This window comes from Carassius auratus, chromosome 13 (assembly GCF_003368295.1).
Source record: "Carassius auratus strain Wakin chromosome 13, ASM336829v1, whole genome shotgun sequence".
NCBI classification, from domain to species: Eukaryota; Metazoa; Chordata; class Actinopteri; order Cypriniformes; family Cyprinidae; genus Carassius; species Carassius auratus.
Genome location: NC_039255.1, coordinates 21893704 through 21913791, shown reverse-complemented (window position 1 = coordinate 21913791; position 20088 = coordinate 21893704). Strand labels below are relative to the sequence as shown.

Here is a 20088-nt window from a genome sequence, read left to right as displayed (position 1 = left end):
ATGTAGACTCAAACTCACTGCAGGATGTTTTTAAATGTGAAGCTTGAATTTTTTTAACATTTAAGTACTTTAGTCCCTGTTTGATATTTGAACTCTACAACTTTAAGTAAAATCTTTGTGGGTTGATTTCCCCCCAATGGGAAACAATGTATTGTAATCCATATGAACTCAGGCTACTCAGGAAATTAATAGGAATGACCGTAAAATAAAGAGGGTTAAAGGTAAAGTGTCTCATTTCTGTGCCACTACTGTGAAATTGACAGTTGTCAAGCTGGTTTTCTGAGCAGTTCTTCTGTCTACCATTGGGCAGGTAAACAGAACTGCCCAAATCATGTCATTGGTCGAGCCAATATTGAGCTGGTCAGGATACCAGCCCAGATGGCCCAAATGATCGCAAAAATTGCATAAGAGGAGGCAGTGCCTCCGTCTCTCTATGCAATAATGCCTGCCTGTCATGTTCTCTCAGTTAGTGAGATAATGCACAACAGGTTGGAAAATCAGTCTGAATGGGTCAGTCTGCTGTAAATGGATGGGTTAATCACCAGGCACAGATAACATGTTATGTCATAACTGAGCCTAACTTAACTTGAAATGACTTGAACTGATGATCTGTGAGTGATCTGACTTTTAGAGTGCAATCAGTTTTTATTTTTTTCGGAATATTTGTTGATCAGGATTAGGCCATAGCTCAATTAGGACATTTAAGTAATTTTTATAAATATACCTTAGATAAATACATTACTGGTGTGCATCTTGAAATAAAACATCTGACATATTTTAAGATCAGTCAGTGCAAGATTATTTCTATTAAAACAGCCCAGACATGCATTTTAGTCTAGGACCAGTCTTAAAGCAACACTCCACTATTTTTGAAAATAGGCTCATTTTCCAAGTCTCCTAGAGTTAAACAGCTGAGTTTTACAATTTTTTTATTAAGCCAATCCCCAGGTCTGGTGGTAGCACTTTTAACTTAGCTTAGCATAGATAAATTCATTTTATTAGACCATTACCATCTCGCTCAAAAATGACCACTGTTGGGAAGGTTACTTTAAAAAAGTAATTAGTTATAGTTACTCACTACTTGTTCCAAAAAAGTAACTGAGTTAGTAACTGAATTACTTGATAATAAAAGTAACTAGTTACCAGGGAAAGTAACTATTTGCGTTACTGTTTAAAAAAAAAAAGTTGCTATATGTCAAAGAATTTGTATTTTTTTTTTAGCAGTTTTAACAAGTCAGTTGAAATGAGTAGAACAGACAGGCGTCCGTACATAACTTTCGATATTTATTGCACATCCACAGATGGCAAGGGTTTTATCCTGCACTTCAAGTATTATCTTTGTAACAAAAGTGTTTTTGGCCACTAGCTTTGTAACGTTAGATGCGTGTGTCGTTGTGAGATGCTTACAAAGGATGTCGACAAAGTCTTCGCTCCTGGACATAATGTACACATTACTCACTAGCTGTGTGAGCCAGGGGTGCGTTCGGACTATACAGTTTATTCAATCAATGCATAGTAACGCACCTCATTTAACGTCCAGTAATTTTAACGGTGTTGAAAAGTAATTAATTAGATTATACTGTTACTGAAAAAATAACATCGTTACCAAGAACGGCGTTATTTCAAACACTGAAAATGACCAAAGAGTTGCTATATGTTTCCTATTTCAAACTTGACTCTTCTATAGTGACATCGTGTACTAAGACCGACGGAAAATGAAAAGTTGTGATTTTCTAGGCCGATATGGCTAGGAACTATACTCTCATTCAGGCGTAATAATCAAGGAACTTTGCTGCTATATGATGATATATACAATGAAACTGCAGAAGAGTCCAGTTTTAAAAAGGAAAAATATCGTTTTTGAGCTAGATCCCAACAATCTAATCAGATTCAATGATCTATGCTAAGCTAAGCTAAAAGTGCTACCGCCAGACCCATAGAGCGGCTGAATGGATTCAAAAACAGTAAAACAGTTTAACTCTAGGGGAGTTGGAAAATTACCCTATTTAAAAAAAAAAGTGGAGTGTTCGCAGTATGGTACAATATGCATCAAATGTCTAAATATGTCATAGTTTTTTAATTTTCACAGTCCATACTACAAAATGAAAAAGCCGTTTTCAAATGTATCCACTTGGGAGAGCATTTGCAAAAAGCTCTGATTTTGCTGGATAAAAATGCTCTGTCAGTGTGGACAAAAGGCCAAAACTAAAAGAGAAAGGTTAATGTGGACGTAGCCTTTTATGCTTACTGTGTTTTTGTTATTTGAAGCAATATATAAAAGAGTTTGATATTTTAAAGTAATTTGTTAATGTAATTATGCTTGATGTCCATCATTTTTGATAGCTAATTGTTTAGTCTGTAAGGCAGAGGCCTGTTCTCAATCTTCTCTTCTATCCACTATTAATGGCAATAGTTTTTCGCTGTGCACAGCAGTCTGTCTGGTTCGGTTACTTTTTATGCTGGCAAAATAGCAAGAGCTTTTTAAAAAACTTTTACAATGGCTTTATTAATAACAGGAGATGACCGTCCGCCTGCCAGTTTGGCCCAGCTTGCGTTGTCATTCTGTGAGTCAGAGCCCAGCCTCTCTCCTTCTCTTTCTCTCAGGGCTGAGAAGTGTGATTGCAGCAGACAGATACACTGACATCAGGGAATACTCAGGAGTGATCACAGCTCTCGTCCTCCACAGAGAGAAGAAAAAGGAGAGAGAGAAAGAGTGCAGCTCCTCCCCTGTGGCCTTGTTTCCTTTCTTAGTGAGAGCGTCTGACAGCTCTTCAATATGGTGCCTTTGTCACACTCGTGCCCCCCGGTTTACTGATCACTGCATGGCCCCTCATAACACACAAACAGATATACACACACAGAGTTAAGGGGTTAGTGTGATCAAAAAAATGAAACACTTTTATTTAATCTGACATAAGGTGGTGAGAATTCTGATAATGTCATTTTTGAGTGAACTGTTTCATTATATGTACTGTACTGTAAGGTCAACAGAAAACTGAATGCAAAAATATCATTATTTTTTTGTGTGTTGTTAACAGTGCTCATGAAAAAAAAATAATAATAAACTTATACAAGATAATTATTGCTGTTATTGCTCATGCATACAAATTACATGGTACATGCATAATAATGAACTAACAGCAGTTTAACATAAACAGTTAACAAGAGTGAGTTGTCCAAAATGTGTGCCTTATGACTAGTCCCAGAATGTTCTGGTATGTTCCAGAAAATACTAGAATATTACAGGATATTCCAGAATGTTATGGAAACTTCTAGAATGACTCCATCCAGCAACAGCAATCATTAAAGTTGCTAGGCAATAAAGTCAGTACAATGTAGAAAGGCAGCTCTCTAATATACAGCATTAAAGGTATATAAAAAATAACATGATGAGATTTTGCCCTCAGTCAAAACATTTGCTCTGGAGCACTTAATAGATTAAGTTAATTGCCTGTTAAATTAATTATATCTCATGTTTAACCACTATAGATACATCAGAGCCAGCGGCAAAATCCAAAAGAAGTGGCTGAGATAAGGATTTTCAAATATATGTTATCTTTATTGACTAACCACGTATTTCAGTTCTAATTATATTAAATCTTAACAACTACATTGTCACCTAAAAATGTCTACAACTTTAATAAAACTTCATTCAGTGACACGGAAACAGTATTGTTTATAAAATTATAGTGGATTCAGGTGTCCGCCATGACACTCGCTGCAGAAATACTGCTGGTGGAGGGATACAAACGGTGAAACGGTTGGAGTGCTGTTATCACTAGAATATCACGCTCCTCTCAGCCAATAAGAACCAAGGACCAGAAATAACTGGTGTGTGTGTGTAAATGTTGCACCTGAATGAATTAATGTGTGAATGGAGTGAATGGCCAATATATTGAATAATGGTTGTGAATGGAGTCATGTAATAACTTCTGTTTGTGCATTGGTGTGTGTTTTTGCAGCAGGTAGCTGTGAGAATGAAGAGCGTGTATTTCGAGAACGCATGCGTCCCAGGAAGAGACAGGGAGCTGTCCGGAGGAGGGTGCATCAAGTCAACGGACACAAGTTCATGGCCACCTACCTGAGACAGCCCACCTACTGCTCGCACTGCCGTGATTTCATCTGGTGAGTCCCGCAGCCGTCGCCTGATGTTTACAGCCTTGTAGCGTGCTGTTTGTACAGCTGCATGTGTTGGTAAATCTGCGTCTGAGGTTTGACATAACCAGTGTACACTGTCCCTCCTCACGGTTGGTTCACCCTCAATGGGCTGCATTTCCATGGTTATGACAGGAAAAGCCCTGAGGCTCAGAGTGGTGGCGCTACAATATGAGCGTATTGAGTGTGTCTGGGCTCCTCCACATTGTGCAAGAGCACAGCCATGCACAGACATGCTGTGTCCCGCCTCTCTAGAGAACAGAGGAATATGGCTGTTTTAAAAGAAAAGGTGCAGAGCTGCAGTGTGCGATTAAAACTGAAAGACAAGCAGTGAATAACAACACACATCTCATAAAAATCCTCATACATGTAAACATTTATTAAAGTTTCACCCCAAAAAAGAACATTTCCTGAACATGTACTATGAATTGATAGACTGGTTTGGTGTGGATTACTTGTATAATAATGTGATGTTTATACCAACTGTTTGGACTCTCATTTTGACGGCACCCATTCACTGCAAAGAATCCATTGGTGAGCAAGTGATGTACAGCTGAATTTCTCCAAATCTGCCATTGTTACATCATACTACTGAATGTAGTTGACTGTATGTTAACAAGTGGAAAATTATTTAAAGTGTTGACATTTTTAAGGTCACCTGCAAACAGAGGTGTCATGCCCATTCATAAAAAAAAAAAAAAAAAAAAAAAAATATATATATATATATATATATATATATATACCCAAATTATATTTTTTATATATTTTATACAATCACACCGGTGTGTTTAGATCGTTCAGTGCACAGCATCAGCTGCTAAATTCAAATCTGCGTTCGCTGGTTCTGTTGTGCTTATGGATGCAATGGCCAATCAGAGACGTGCAGAATAGTCATCACTGAAATGCTGTGTTTTGTTCACTTGCTCGTTGGCTGAATTATTTAGCGAATTCTCTCATCAGAAACAACAAAAAGTGCAAATGTGCATACGAATGTAAGATATTCATTTCATAAAGTGCTTCAGTGATTTTGATGGGAGTTTTTGAGAGTGCCTGAACTCTGGCTAGACTGAATGAAAATTTTCTTTACTCTGTAAAATGAAAGTGTTAAACTAAGTAACTATCAATATTGTTATTCAAATTTAAATTAAATGCAAATTCAGTCGTATTAAAAATATTTTATGTCATGATATGGCACTTAAGTAAAAAAGTCGGGTTTTTATTTGTAGTTAATAGATTACACTACTTTGCCCATCACAATATATTGATCAAATAACAATCTATAAAGGTGCAAAACGCGTTTACTTAAACATATTTGAGAATCGACATATTTCCTGATATAACAAACATGTTTGGAATTGTTTTGAATAAAAAGGAAAAAATTAATAAATAAAACATAGGCCTATATCAGTTATACAGTGCTATCATAGCTGCTGTGTCACATGACAACCATAACTTATACCCCCTCCCCCCACCCATGTGCACCCTCAAAAATCATGAATGCATGACGCCCCTGCTTGCAAACACCAGATGTAAGTAAAAACCTAATGAGGCAAACAAGTCTTTTCATTAGTTAACTTGAAATTGTCAATTGAGAAGAAAAACTTTCCTCAGTGGAGTATGCACCATGCTACATATATAAATACACACACACACTTTTTTTTTTTCTTTTTCAAGAATTACATTTGGTGAGAAATCACAATGGCTTTATATTTATATCACAGAGAGACACTTTCCTCACATAATAGCTTTTTGTGTTTTCCATTTTTATCATGTTCATTCATTCATTCATTCGTTCATTTATATCTAATCCATAGTATACTATAATACATGCTGGTGTGTTTAGTGTCACTGTACAATAATAACAACTGATCTCTCTTCCTTCTCTTCACAGGGGTGTATTAGGAAAGCAAGGGTATCAGTGCCAAGGTAGGCAAATACCTATATTTCTCCATGTCAGATATTTTGTTCGACAGTTTAGACAATTTGTTAGCTCAACAAAAATGTTATCTACTCTGCATAAAGCATCTAAACACATTAGAAACATACACCAACAGTGAAAACAGCATTTAAGCTAACAACACCATAAAGCAACACGATGATTTGAGCACTTTATTCCACCAATTTTCTTCAGAGTTCTCTGTTTTCCACAGGATGAAATGCATGTGTGTATTCTGCGTAAAAAGTGACAGAAGTTTTATTTTTAGATGACCTGTTACTACTAGAAGTGACTAGCTCACAAATTGAAATGAAGGAAACTACTAGCATGGACAGGAACTTCCTAAAATATCATATCTATATTTTAGCCCAAGCATTCTTATCTGTGAGCCCAAAGTAATATATCAGAAAGTGAAGTAAAGCTGATTTGATCTCCTGCTTGTTTCTGTTGATCAGTGTGCACCTGTGTAGTTCATAAACGCTGCCACGAGCTGATCATCACCAAATGTGCAGGTCTGAAGAAACAGGAGGACAGCACAGAGGAGGTGAGAGGGTGTCTCGCGTTTCATTTCTCAGTTAGCACTAATGAGAGAAAGACTGAATCTTTTGCTTAGGTTTCCTGCATGTTTCTCCTCAGAAAATAAGAACCCATAAATCTCAAACATCTCCTCTATAGTTTCAGACTGTGTACAAATGTGCAAATATACCAATGATTGGAATAAAATATCAGTGATTTCAATATGAAGGTCAGAGACAAGAGATCCACATCAAATTAAACGTACAAAAGTGATTTTATATACATAGAAAGCATTTTAAATGCAAGGAAAGTGTATGCTTTAATGTTTCAAATAACTTTTGTGAGAATAAAATGCCAAAATATGGGTCAAATAATGTTCCATCATCATTCAGTGTGACATGGGGAGAAAAGAAATTAAGATATAAAGATTGTTAAAGATTTCAAGTTTATTTTAAAGCATGTGAACAATGTAATATTTTTCTACTTCATTTTAGGAAATATCCAGTAAATGTTCTGAGCTAAAGAGCAAAACCTCAAAAATAAATCTTGCCTCTGTCACAGAGTAGACCTATCGGCCTACCATGCTTTGACTGTTAAAAAATGTGTCTTTATGTCTTTATCATAGATGTAAATGTCTACAGTTGTAAGATCATAATAATGTTTTATGATTATAATGTATTTATTTTGGTTTGGATGTCCTTTTTTTTTAAGTAAGTAGCCTAAATAAATAAATAAAATCACTGCATTTTGCAGCGTCACATCTTTAAATTCGCTGCATAACCGTCTTCCTGACCCTCTGTCGCCCCCTCCAGGTGGGATCTCAGCGCTTCAGCGTCAATATGCCTCATAAGTTCAGGATTCACAACTACAAAGTCCTGACCTTCTGTGACCACTGCGGTTCATTACTGTGGGGCCTGCTGCGGCAAGGGCTCCAGTGCAAAGGTGAGAGCGGCATTCTGGGTAATGTAGTTAAAGAGATCTCACTGCAAAAGCTCGGAAAATCAGGGAAATATTAATTGATAATTTATGGAATTTTTCTGTAGAGAATCTTCTATTATCAATGCACATTTTTATAGTGCTGTGTTTTCAAATATTTGTGTATGATATGTTTTATTAGTTTATATATTATATATAATATAATAAAAAATTTTTACATTCATGTATTATTATTATTATTATTTTTAAAGTAATATTTCATTAGTAGCTCTGGTTTTGGTTTAATTGAACTTAAATATCAACGTTGTATCAATTGTAACTTCTCATGCCGTCTCCCTTCATTTATCTGTCCTCAGTTTGTAAGATGAATGTGCACAAGCGTTGTGAGAGTAATGTAGCTCCTAACTGTGGGGTGGACGCCCGGGGCATCGCTAAGGTGCTGTCTGACCTCGGAGTCACTCCAGATAAACTCTCCGGCAGCGTCCAGAGGAGAAAAAAGGTGAGCGAGAGAATTATGGGCGATTACAGTCTGCACTAGTGAAGTGGGTGTATAAGACGGAGAGGTCAGAATTACTCTGATTACTAATGACATAAATGTCATTATAGTAAGCAGCATTTAGGTACCTGATTAGGCCTCCTGAAACATAATGATGATTGAATGCTGAAGATGATTTGTTCCTGTTTTTAATGCAGATCTCTCAGGGTCCAGATCCGCAGCATTTACCCATGTCCCCACAGTCAGAAGAGGATCGGTCCAAATCTGCCCCCACATCACCATGTGACCAGGGTAAACACACACTCATTGTGTTGTGTGGCAGACATTTGATTACCGCATCAAATTATTTTGGCTTGTTCTTAAAGGGATAGTCACCAAAAATGTATATATAATTCTGTCATCACTCACCCTCATTTCATTCTGAACCTGCAAGTTTGACTTTCTTCTGCAAAATATAATAGATGATGAATAATGTTGGTTAGAAAACAGATTTGGTTCCCAATTAAGTTTTTGTCCATACAGTTGAAGCCAGTGGGAACTATTTGCAGCTATTTGGTTACCAACATGATTCGAAATATCTGCTTTTGTGTTCAGCAACAGAAAGAAACTCATACAGGTTTATAACAACATAAGGGCGACTAAATGATGACAGCATATTTGATTTAGGTATGCCTTACTTTAATTTTATAATGCATTTAAAACGGAAGTCTATGAGGACTTAAAAGCATACAAAAGAAATCTAGAGTACCACACTTTCAAAACTGAAAACACACTTTTATTGTACATGCATTACAGTAAACATGTTTTTTTGTTTGTTTGTATTTTAGAACTGAAGGAGGATGTAGTGTAGGGTCTGAATGTGTGTAATGGGATCTGGCTTTTTGTTTTGTGATCTGCAGATATAAAGGACCTTGAGATCATCAGAAAGGCTCTTTCGTTTGACCATCGCGGTGAGGAGCTGAAGCCAGCCTCGTCCTCCTCTCTGACCGAGCGCCTGTCAGAGGAGACCAGAGAGAACGGAGAGGCGAAGACTAAAAGGATGACGCTGGAAGACTTCTCCTTCATCAAAGTGCTCGGGAAAGGCAGCTTCGGCAAGGTGGAGCTTTGTGAAATTCTGTCCTCTGTTTTCAGCTTTAAGTACCAGTTTAGTTTCCTGTCAGCAGTGTGACTATAGTTTGGTTTGTAATAAAGGTTTTGTGTTCAGGTGATGCTGGCAGAGTTAAGAGGCACTGATGAGGTTTATGCAGTGAAAGTGTTGAAGAAAGACGTGATCCTGCAGGACGATGACGTGGACTGCACTATGACTGAAAAACGCATTCTAGGGCTGGCCAGAAAACACCCTTATCTGACCCAACTCTATTGCTGCTTTCAGACCAAGGTAAGAGACAGCATATCAGCTCATACGCATTACAAACTCTAAAATAACAAGCAATATGGACTATGAACCAGTCAGTCACCAAGAACCAAGATATTATGCTTCTTTAGAAATAATGTTTTGCAGACTGCCACTAGATGGAGCTGTAATATTACTTGCTGTCAGGTATTCGAATCTTTATTTGGCCCACTTTTGGAGATAGGACAGCAGTTTAGCTCTTTATTCTGAAGAGGGCAGGATTGTTGCTTGGATAATAGCCACAAAAATAAGTCAATTCTTCAAGAATAGGGACATATTTTAGACATTTAGGCTTAAATGTTTAAATTTGGATAGTCAGGTTTTATTTAAAACGAAAACCAGTGATTGAAAGAGGAAAAAAGGTTCTTAAATTGAAAATAGATTAATACAATAAACCAAAAGTAAACTTTTAAAATTAGTTGCCATAGTTTTGTGCCTCGAAATTTAAATAAAATATGTATTAATGAACCTCCATTTCTTCCTGCTATTATAAGATGTTTAAAAAAGCACTTTAACCTATATGCACTTTTTATATTCCCTAAAATAACTGAGACAAAAAAAAAAAAAAGATCAAATACACTGAATAAATATAAATATTTTGGATAGTCAGGTTTCCGGCTAACAAGGGTTTTAATTAAAATGAAAACAACTAAAATAAACAGATAAAATTTGCTACCATATATTTGCCGTTTTATTTTTTATTTATTGTTATCAGAATGTCTACAAAAAGCATTTTATCCTTCGTGTACTTTGTTTTTCTTAATTTACCTAAAAGAAAAAATAAATAACTTCATAGTATTCATGAAAAATGTCAAATGACGATAAAATAAATATAAATATAAAATAATGAATTTACCAAATAAAACCTGAATAACTGAATAAAATCATACAGATAAAAGTAATAAAGATAAAAAATTAAATAAAAGCTATAATTATTATTATTATTATTATTATTATTATTATTATTATTATTATGTAACCTTTTAAATATATGTAATTGTACTGTATATAATAGAAATATTTTGGACTAATTAAGAGCTGGGTTCTATTTTCCTTATTTTAAAATGATTTTCAGGTCCGGAAAATTCATAAAAAGGTCTATACTGACAATACATTTATAAAATTATAACCAGCTCTGACAAATTGTTCTTTGTGAATGTGTTCTGTATACAGTTATTACTATTATTATTATTATTATTATTATTATTATTATTATTATTATTATTATTATTATTATTATTATTACAAATCTTTATCCAGAATCAGTCTCGGTCAGATTATTATTGGTGGTAAATTAATTATGTGTTGCACTGATTTGTCATAATTCTGAATGTTCTTATTCATTCTGCAAACTGCTACTGGATCAGGATGAACCCTGCAGCTGATCTCACACACACACACACATTCTTGTCAGGTTGTCTGTACTTCTGCAAGTGTTCCTTGACACAGAAGGGCAAGCACCTGTTTGAGTGGAACATTTCTTTTATGGTCTATAATAAGCCCACATCAGATAAACACTCCACATTAGGTCAGCATTCTAATTCTCTCGGTCTGCTGGTGTGATAATTGTTTTAGATAGACACGTCTGTTTGAGAATAGCAGTTGCAGCCAGGCCTAACCCCACATCATGTTTATTTTCCTCCACTCAAACCTGGGGTCAGCCATCATGACGGCATCCTCCACTCCTCTAATTTATTTACTTCTGCAGTTTCCCCAAACAAACCAAAAGAACATTGTGTCCTTTACTGCGAACATGAGTGGGAGGAGGTGGGGAAGAGGAGGGGAACGAGCGTGTGAAGGAGGAAAGAAGGTAGAAGATGGCCTCTGAAAGCACTTAAAGACGATAATATTGATGATCTTTAACTCAAAATGACATTGAGGAATGGTCACCATTATTTAATCACTTCTGCTGTATCTATAGGGCGAGTAGAGTGATGACACATGGGGACATCCATGTGCTGGATAGGTTTATTATAGTTAACTAAAACTGAAACGTCTCGGTTACGTATGGTAACCCTCGTTCCCTGAAGGAGGGAACGGAGACGCCACGTCGGTGACCGACGAATATGGGATATCGCTTCGATAGACCAATCTACTTTGAGTGTAAACTAAACAAGCCAATGCACGTTGGCATGCAATTATTGCATCCAGCTGCCGCTGATCACTGCGTGAGTATAAGAAGGCAGCAGGTGCAATGCATACCAGCATTTCACTGAGGAGCCGAGCCGGAGACGAGGGTTATCATACGTAACCGAGACGATCCCTTTCAGTCTTTCACTCTCGACGCCACGTCGGTGACTGACAAATATGGGATCCCTATCAAAGCACCATGGGTGCTGCTCCTTCCAGTGCCCTGTACACATATGAGTACTGCTTAGGTCTCAATATGGAACCCAGCCTTCCATGGTTATCACGGATTCATCATGAAGGCCAGTGCGTCCGTGCCGAGAGTCAGGGAGAGAGCCAAATCTTCATCTGACAGCTCTTTTCCAATGCTGAGATCGACATCCGGTTGGGGGGAGGCCCACTGGATACCACTGGTACGCTCCTTGAAGAGGGCCCAGTGCGTTCCTTGGGTTGCTCCGCTGGATTGGAGGTGCAAAAGGAGTGGTGGTCCCCAGAGGGTTGGTTCCCTGTGGGGTTTGCCACCACTGTGACCCTCAAACCGCCCGTGCTACTGCTGGAAGTCGATCTCGTCTGTCCGCCAGAATGGTTATCTTCTCGCAGTGAGAACATGACGCATCCACGAAAGCCATCTCAGCGTGGCTGATGCCCAGACACGTGAGGCAGTGATCGTGACCATCACCCGGTGCCAGGCAACGACCGCACCCAGAAACGCACGGGTGAAACGGCATCCTGTGACGGTGGATTAAGGAAAGTCTGGAAGCAGATGCGAGTTAACAGTTTTAATGTGATGAGATGAGTATAAATACACAAACAAACAAAGATGCTGAGAAGACGACACTTCGTGGTGGTGGTGAGGAGGTGAGTAGTCCGGATGATGACGGCGTGAGGCAGCAGTAGAGGATTACACAGGAACTGCGGGGAATGGAGCCGAAGGTAAGAGTCCGTGGCTGAGTGAACGTGCGGAGAGTGGATGAGGTTCTGGGGAAAACACAGACATCCAACGCATACAACACTAAAGCCAGACAAACAGGGTAACCACATCAAACATGTAACAACGATCTCACAAACACAAGACGTGAAACAAGCTAATATATAATGGATGAGTAATGAGTGGCAGCTGTTGCTGATGACAATTAACGGAGACGCCCACAAACTAACCAGTGCAGACGCGAAACACACAGATTTCACCACAAAGTGCAAACACCCCGAGATCACGGTTTACCAACCGTGACACATCCTTAAAAGGATGATCCGTCGTCTTTATAAAGACACACCCGTAGAGCTCTTTTAGAGAAAATTGTTTTTTTTAGGAAATGCTCTTTTAGTGCTGAGACGCACAGGGGAGATGGCCGCTTGCCACACAGCAGGGGGTAGTGCAGCCTGAAGAGTGCAACCCACTCGACACTGGAACAACCGCCGCTGTAGCGCCGTCTCGCCAACACAGAAAGCTTCCCAGAGCGTGCTGAACTCGCAGTTCACCGTAGACACAGTTGAGGTACGATCAGAACGATACTGTCGCTCGGCTTCGAAGCGAAAAGCTGGTAAGCATTGCACCTGCTGCCCTCTTATACTCATGCAGTGATCAGCAGCAGCTGGATGCAATAATTGCATGCCAATGTGCATTGGCTCGTTTAGTTTTCACTCAAAGTAGATTGGTCTATCAAAGCGATATCCCATATTCATCGGTCACTGAGAGTCGAGAGTGACCGACTGAAAGGGAACTAAAATTAAAAGGGGATCTATTATGCCAAAATCACTTTTAAATTGTGTACACAACCGTCTTATTGTGGTAAAAACCCATCCACTCAATTTGTTATTTTCCCCTTGACTCAGAAATGGTGTCCCAAAATGAGCCGTTCAGGAATGTTATCCAGTGTGACGTCACATTGGAACAGGACCCGCCCACGACTGGTAACAACAGCCTCATTAGCTTAGCTCCTCCCCTGAGTGAGCTGTACACAGTCCGTCATAGTGTTGTCACTGTACCAATACCAGTGAAAACCACGGTCCTCAGTACCAGATTCGGTACCTAAGCAAAACACAAAAACATGTTTATAAAATAATGCCTTGCACTCTATTTGTGTCGGCATATATGCAAATTCATTCTCTGCCAGCAGGAGGTGATTGTAGAGCGGAAGAGAGAGGTTTCTACAGTAACAGCTGTAATCAAATAAGCTCTGAGCCAGTGCTCACAAACCAGGCATTACACTCAAAATGAAATGAATATGCCATTCATCATTTTCTGAATTTTTCTGATTTTCTGAAAGACAGCCGGTTTCTTTCAGAAATACAGTGATATAAATACACCCACACTGGGTTTCGACTTTGGCACACGCAGTGCTCATGTCTATTCTACGAAGTCAAAGCATTTTGGAAAATCTATTTGTTTGTCAGTTTTGATATTGATAACAAATAAAATAAATCAATGTGTGGGAAACACAATGAAACTTACCTGCTTGAATTCATTCATTTGATCTTGGTGTCTGTCTTTAAAGTGTTTTGTTAGTTTCGTGTGTTTCCTCTTTTTGATGTTGTCATCTGTCAGTGCTCTTATGAAGAGAGCGCATTTGCGCACTTTTCGGATAGCGCATCACCAGGTACTCAGCACCCCCGGTACTTAAAATACCGTAACCTGGTACCATAACATTTTTATTTTTTTTAGTACGGATAAAAAACACCTAACAAAATCACTAAAACTTGCACTAATTTAAAATGAAAAACAAAAATAAAACTAGTATACAAATGATAATAAAATAAACACACACACACATTATTTTTTTTTTTAAATAAAAGCTGAATAAATAAGCTTTCCATTGATGTGTTTATTAGGATTGGACAATATTTGGCAAAGATACAATTATTTGAAAATCTGGAATCTGTGCTGTAAAAATGTTAATTTAATGGTGAAAGACTACAGTAAAAATGCTACAGTAAAAACCTGTTAAAAGCTCTTTATACTGTATCCTGATTTGTCAGAATGAAATCTGTGCCAATTTTAGGCTTTTCAATGAATATTTAATTTAATGAAACCATTATTATACAAAACAATTAATGAAACAGCAATAATGTAACCAAAGGTAACGTACAAAATGATCAGATCAGTAAAAAATGAGCCTTTTACTCGTGACAAATTTTTTATCATAATTTGGGAGGGTTTTTGTTTGACAACATTGTAGAAAATTTGTGTAACATTTGTGTAAATTAACATTTTGACTCAAAACCAACTCCTTATCTTTATCATTAGAACTGGTGCCACCATGCAAACTGGTATTTGTTGTTAAATTATCTTCATTCATTAATATAAGCACACTGGTTTGTAGAGTAATTCGTTTTATGGTTTACTGATTTTTGTTGTTCTTCTGGTCATTTACCTATTTAAGGATATGCTTTTAATGTCCTGACATAAAGCAGAAAACAATATATGATCAGACTCATGCATAGCTGTATCAGTTTCCACAAAATATGAAGCAGCACAACTGTTGTAACATTGCTAATAATATGAAATGATTATTGAGCAGCATATCAGCATATTAGAATAATTCTGAAGGATCATGTGACACTGAAGACTTAAATTGTGTTTTTGATGCAAATCAAACAAGAAATGTAGTCTGTAAACCATGCTTAGAAAATATAATTATTGGCATTTACGTATATCTGTAATAGTTTGAACCAAAGTTTGGTTATGGAGGGATTTGTTCTTGTGTGTTTTTTTTATTTATTTATTTTTTGTATAAGAAGGTGATTGCCATTAGCCTTACATAACGTGGCTGTGATGCTTATCAGGCCTGATGTGTATTCCATATGCTGTTTGTTTTCTTTTCAACTCACCCACACACACACACACACACACACACACAATTAAATATGAGGAAAATTCAACAAAGAAACTAAGTCTAACTAAGAAAACTGAAAGCACTTTGGTCAGAGGTATACATTTCTAGGCCAAATGATGGCAGATTAAGTAAAGATTTGATTAATCTGCACATCTCATTTTGGACACAGATTACACACTTGAGGTCTGCAGCATTTTGTGTTTAATCAGATCTTGAACTGAATGAATTCAGGTGTGTGTTCCTTTTTTTTCTTGTTTTCTCTCATCAGCTCTTTGTTGCCTCACACGTAGCATGGCAGGCTGACCTCTTGTTGACATGCTCCGTTTCTCGCTCCATTTCGTGTTCCCTTAATGCCTAATTTGCCATCAGGCACTGCTGAGGACGCCTTTGCCTGGACTTGCTCTGCCCCTCAGCAGGGCCAGGGTCCTGCACTGATCCCCACTTATGTAATCCTCTGATAGACTTTGCCCATAGATACTCTTTAACCCTTAAGCTTCCAGTGCTCAATATTATTATTTGATGTATATCGAACAAAGTAAAAGAGTGCAAAACATTTTAAAAACTAACTGTAACTAGTAATTTAAAGCAAGTTTAATTCTACAGCATATTTAATTCACAGTGCTTTACATAAGAACTATACACTACTGTTTAAAAGTTTGGGGTCGGTAAGATTTCTTTTTTTTATGTTTTTGAACAAAGACTCATAAAGGCTGAAACAAAAATATAGTGAAACACTTATATTGTGAAATATTGCTACAATTTGAAAGACCTTTTTTCTATTCTAATATATTTTTAAATATAATTTATTCCTGTGACACAAAGCTGTATTTTCAGCATCCACTCCAGTCTTCGGTTTCACATGGTCCTTCAGAAATCTTTCTTATAAGAGTTGTGTTGTGCTTATCTTATTTCTTAAAAAATATATATTAAGACACTTAAGTTCAGAAGAATAGCATTTGTTTGAAATATAATTATTTTGTAGCATTGTAAATGCTTTATGAATTTATTGCATCCTTGTTTAATAACTATTAATAAAAAAAGAAAAACAAACAAAAAAAGAAATATTGACTTATTTTTTTTAAATAAATTTAGTTTAAATATAATGTGTCCATAAATCGAGATTTTATGTTCAAATGTTGGTGTTTTTCACCATTTTAATAACCTTTTTACTTTCACTAATAAAAAGTCCCAAAGTGTAACTAAATCAGTTTAAATAACTAAATTAAAGTTCTTGTGAAATTTCTTAATAACTATCAAAACTCTTTTTACAGTGTTCCAGAGATATGAAAACAGCAATACTGTTCAAAATCTGAAACTAGTCTATAGGGCTTCTTGTACTTATATACAGTACTTATACTCCATTTTTTTGTAGAAGTATGTATCTTTCCCTTTCAAAACACATAATGTATGAATGTTGAAAATGTCTAAAAATCTAAAAATTGGAACACTCAATAATAAATGCATGCCATGAATGCAAGCTGTCCTTTTAGATAAAATTGGTAGCCAAAAGCATAAATGTTAATGTTTCAGAGGAGGTGCCTTATGTATAAAGTGAAGGCATGACATGAGCAGAAAGGTTGTTCCTAAAATGTCCAGTGCTAATGAACCAGAGTTTTATCATGATTTTCAGACCGCAATCAGCCTAAGGATCACAGTACAGCTCTTATCCACCTAATTATACAGCTAAGCAATGTAAATAACATTATACAAGCAGCCAAAGCACATATGGAAACTTATGGAGCTGAAGAACTTCAGGCAGTGAGAGAGGGAGAAAAATAAGTTCTAAGATTGTTTATAGTGAAATTATTTTTCCCGCTTTTTTGGATGATGTTCTCAAAGTTCTTTTGAACACTTGTTCCAATCTGGTTAGTTTATACTCCCACACTTAACATCTTAACCAAGGGCTTTGAGGTTAAAGCATTCCCAGATGTCTTGGCCAGGATCCCTCACATTTATGTTTTGTAGTCGCTCCATTAATTGCAGTCAGATTGAGCCGTGACATCTAGGCAGCCGTACCTGTCTGGACTTCAGCTGAAGAAGACACCGAATACACACGCTCCACACATATCACAGATGCATGCTTTGAGTTACAGTCCTTAAAGGGACAGTTCACCCAAAAATGAAAATTCTGCAAAACTTCATATTCACTATTAACTAAGAGTTAAAGGGTTAATTCACCTGAGAATAAAAATTCGTCCATCTTCCACCCACCCTTGAAAGATTCTAGGTGTGTGTGACTTTCTTCTTTCAGAATAATCCAATCTGAGTTATCACTAGAGGATTTCGAAATACGCCTAGAGGAGACTGGTTTTTCTTTGCTAAAGTAAAGAAACATTGTTTCCTTTGCTCCTACATTTCCCAGAGGCACGCGCGACGCATAGGTCTTCCAGTTACCAACAGTCAGCAAATTTTAGAAAAAAAGTGTTTATTACGATTGAAATCTGGATATTTATCTTACAAAAACGCAATGATTCATTACTGGGGGTCTTATTCACCTCCCAGAACCATGTGGGGTACGTTTTATTACAGATGCTCCCACTTTATTTCCCGTCTTCTGAACAGTTATTAGAGATCAGTGGTTGCACTTTATTTTACAATACGTGCACTTAAGTGCACAGTGTACTTACCAAAGAAAGTACTTGATAATAAATGATAACCTTAAGTAGGTTCCAGGGATAGTTCATCCAAAAATGAAAATGTAATGTTTATCTATTTACCCACAGGGCATCCAAGATGTACTGTAGGTGACTTTGTTTCTTTAGTAGAACACAAACCAAGATTTTAACTCAAACCGTAGCACTCTATTAGTCTTATAATACACGTCTTCTTTTTCTTTTTCTTACCACCACCTATCTCTCTAATGTACTATTAACACTCCTAATTGAGATTGTAGATCGAGTGTCAATGGTCCATTTGAGAAATAGGTGGCGGTAAGAAGAAGAAGACACAACAGGTGCCTGCAGTTGAGAAGAACTCGCTCAGGACGCGCTCAGAAGAGACAGTTCGGACATTGTGGTGAAAATCAGAGGTAAAAACTATATACAGTAAATACTGTTCAGTTCGTTTTGTGTCTTTACATATCAATGTATCATCACGAGCTGCAGTGTTTCATTTCACCTACAGTACATCTTAGATGCCGTGGGGGTAAGAAGATGAACATCACATTTTTTATTTTGGGTGAACAATCCCTTTAAGGTTAGGTTTATAGGTAGGTTCAGTGTTAGTACCTAGTTATAACCCAGTTATTGTAATTACTATAAAGAGTACATAGTATGTAGTCTCGCATAGCCAGACCTTCAGACTGACTGCAGATTCCCTGGGAACCTTGGCAGCTTTGACTGACAAGGACCGCCCAATAGGCCATATGACTGACAGATAAAGCAACCAATCATGTTTCGGTTTGTGCCGCATCATGTTTAGGTGCGTCGAAATGTCCACACAATAACAGACTGTGTGTAAAACCCTTGGACGTATTTTAAAGATTGTCGGAAACTTAAAAAATGTAAAATACTTTTAAAAATCCAGCGTTTAGTTGGTCCTGATTAGCGCTCATTATCACAGTTGTAAACATGAAGGCTTTCTTCTAACATGAAGGGGTTTGGTGTCACGTCATATTTATTTCCAGGCAGAAAGTTAAAGAATGTAACACGCACATCTCCTAGAAATCGTGTATAATTCAACCAATCGATTCAACTATTCTGTTTAGTTTAGTTCGGAGTAGTTGAATAACTGATGACAGACAAAGCAGAATCCCAGTCAAATAAATTTAAATGTATATTGTATGTAAATTATATGTAAATGTATACATTAAAAATAGTAGTAATAGTAATAGTATAGCTAATATTTTTACTGCACAAATATAAGAACATAAATGTTTTCAGAAAAGCATGTTTTAAACGATCTTGGGATTAAATGAAAAAGGTTTTAAAATATACTGCTTTTATATATACCTCAAAGAAATCTATAGACATTTTCCCCTCTTTGGATTATTGTAAATTGTTCTTATCGGCTATTACAGGAAGGTGCCTCACTTTAATCCTGTCAGACACAAAGCCGGGCACCACAACAGGAAAAAGACATTTCCTCAAGCATGTGTGTTAAGAAAAGGCTGAATCTGACCTCCTTCTTTGGGTTTAAGTTTGTAATGTTTATGTGCATCGGTTTACATCTTTATTTGCGTTCTGCAGTGTAACGCAAAGGCAGATGGATGGCTGAACTTTCAATAAATTATAGTGTTTATTTTATAAGTTCCTATCATAAAACATGCCCAGCTCATGTTAAGCTGGTGTATAAATATCCGGTAACACTTTATAATAACTGCACACTATTAATCATTAATTAAGCATTAGTAAACGGATAATTCAGAATTTATAGAGCATTAATAGACAGTAGAGGATATTTAAAGGCTCAGTTATCTTCTAAAAAAAAAAAAAAAAAAAAAAAAAACAGAAACAAACACCACACAGTGATACAGAACATAGAAATATTAACAGCCTTTAAATCTCATTTGTAAAAGCTTTACAAGGCATAAATAGTCCTCACTTTAGATGAGCTCACAAAAATAGTTAACTAACAACTACATATGTTTTATAACTACCTGAAAATAACCCTGAATTACAGTAGAAATACGTTAATAAACCATTTATTAACACTATAAGTAACTATTACTATATTTCTGAATAAAAAGATGTATGAA

At 36.8% G+C, this 20088-nt stretch overlaps 1 protein-coding gene across 1 annotated transcript in view; it reads left to right on the top strand.

The window, feature by feature from the left end:
- Positions 1–20088, top strand: part of LOC113113025 (protein kinase C epsilon type-like) — a 90877-nt gene that overhangs the window by 45517 nt on the left and 25272 nt on the right. The window contains exons 3-10 of the mRNA XM_026279129.1: positions 3963–4125; positions 6047–6081; positions 6547–6635; positions 7420–7549; positions 7900–8042; positions 8237–8330; positions 8939–9135; positions 9244–9417. Of these exons, the coding sequence (XP_026134914.1) occupies positions 3963–4125; positions 6047–6081; positions 6547–6635; positions 7420–7549; positions 7900–8042; positions 8237–8330; positions 8939–9135; positions 9244–9417 (1025 nt within the window). The remainder of the gene's footprint in view (positions 1–3962; positions 4126–6046; positions 6082–6546; positions 6636–7419; positions 7550–7899; positions 8043–8236; positions 8331–8938; positions 9136–9243; positions 9418–20088) is intronic.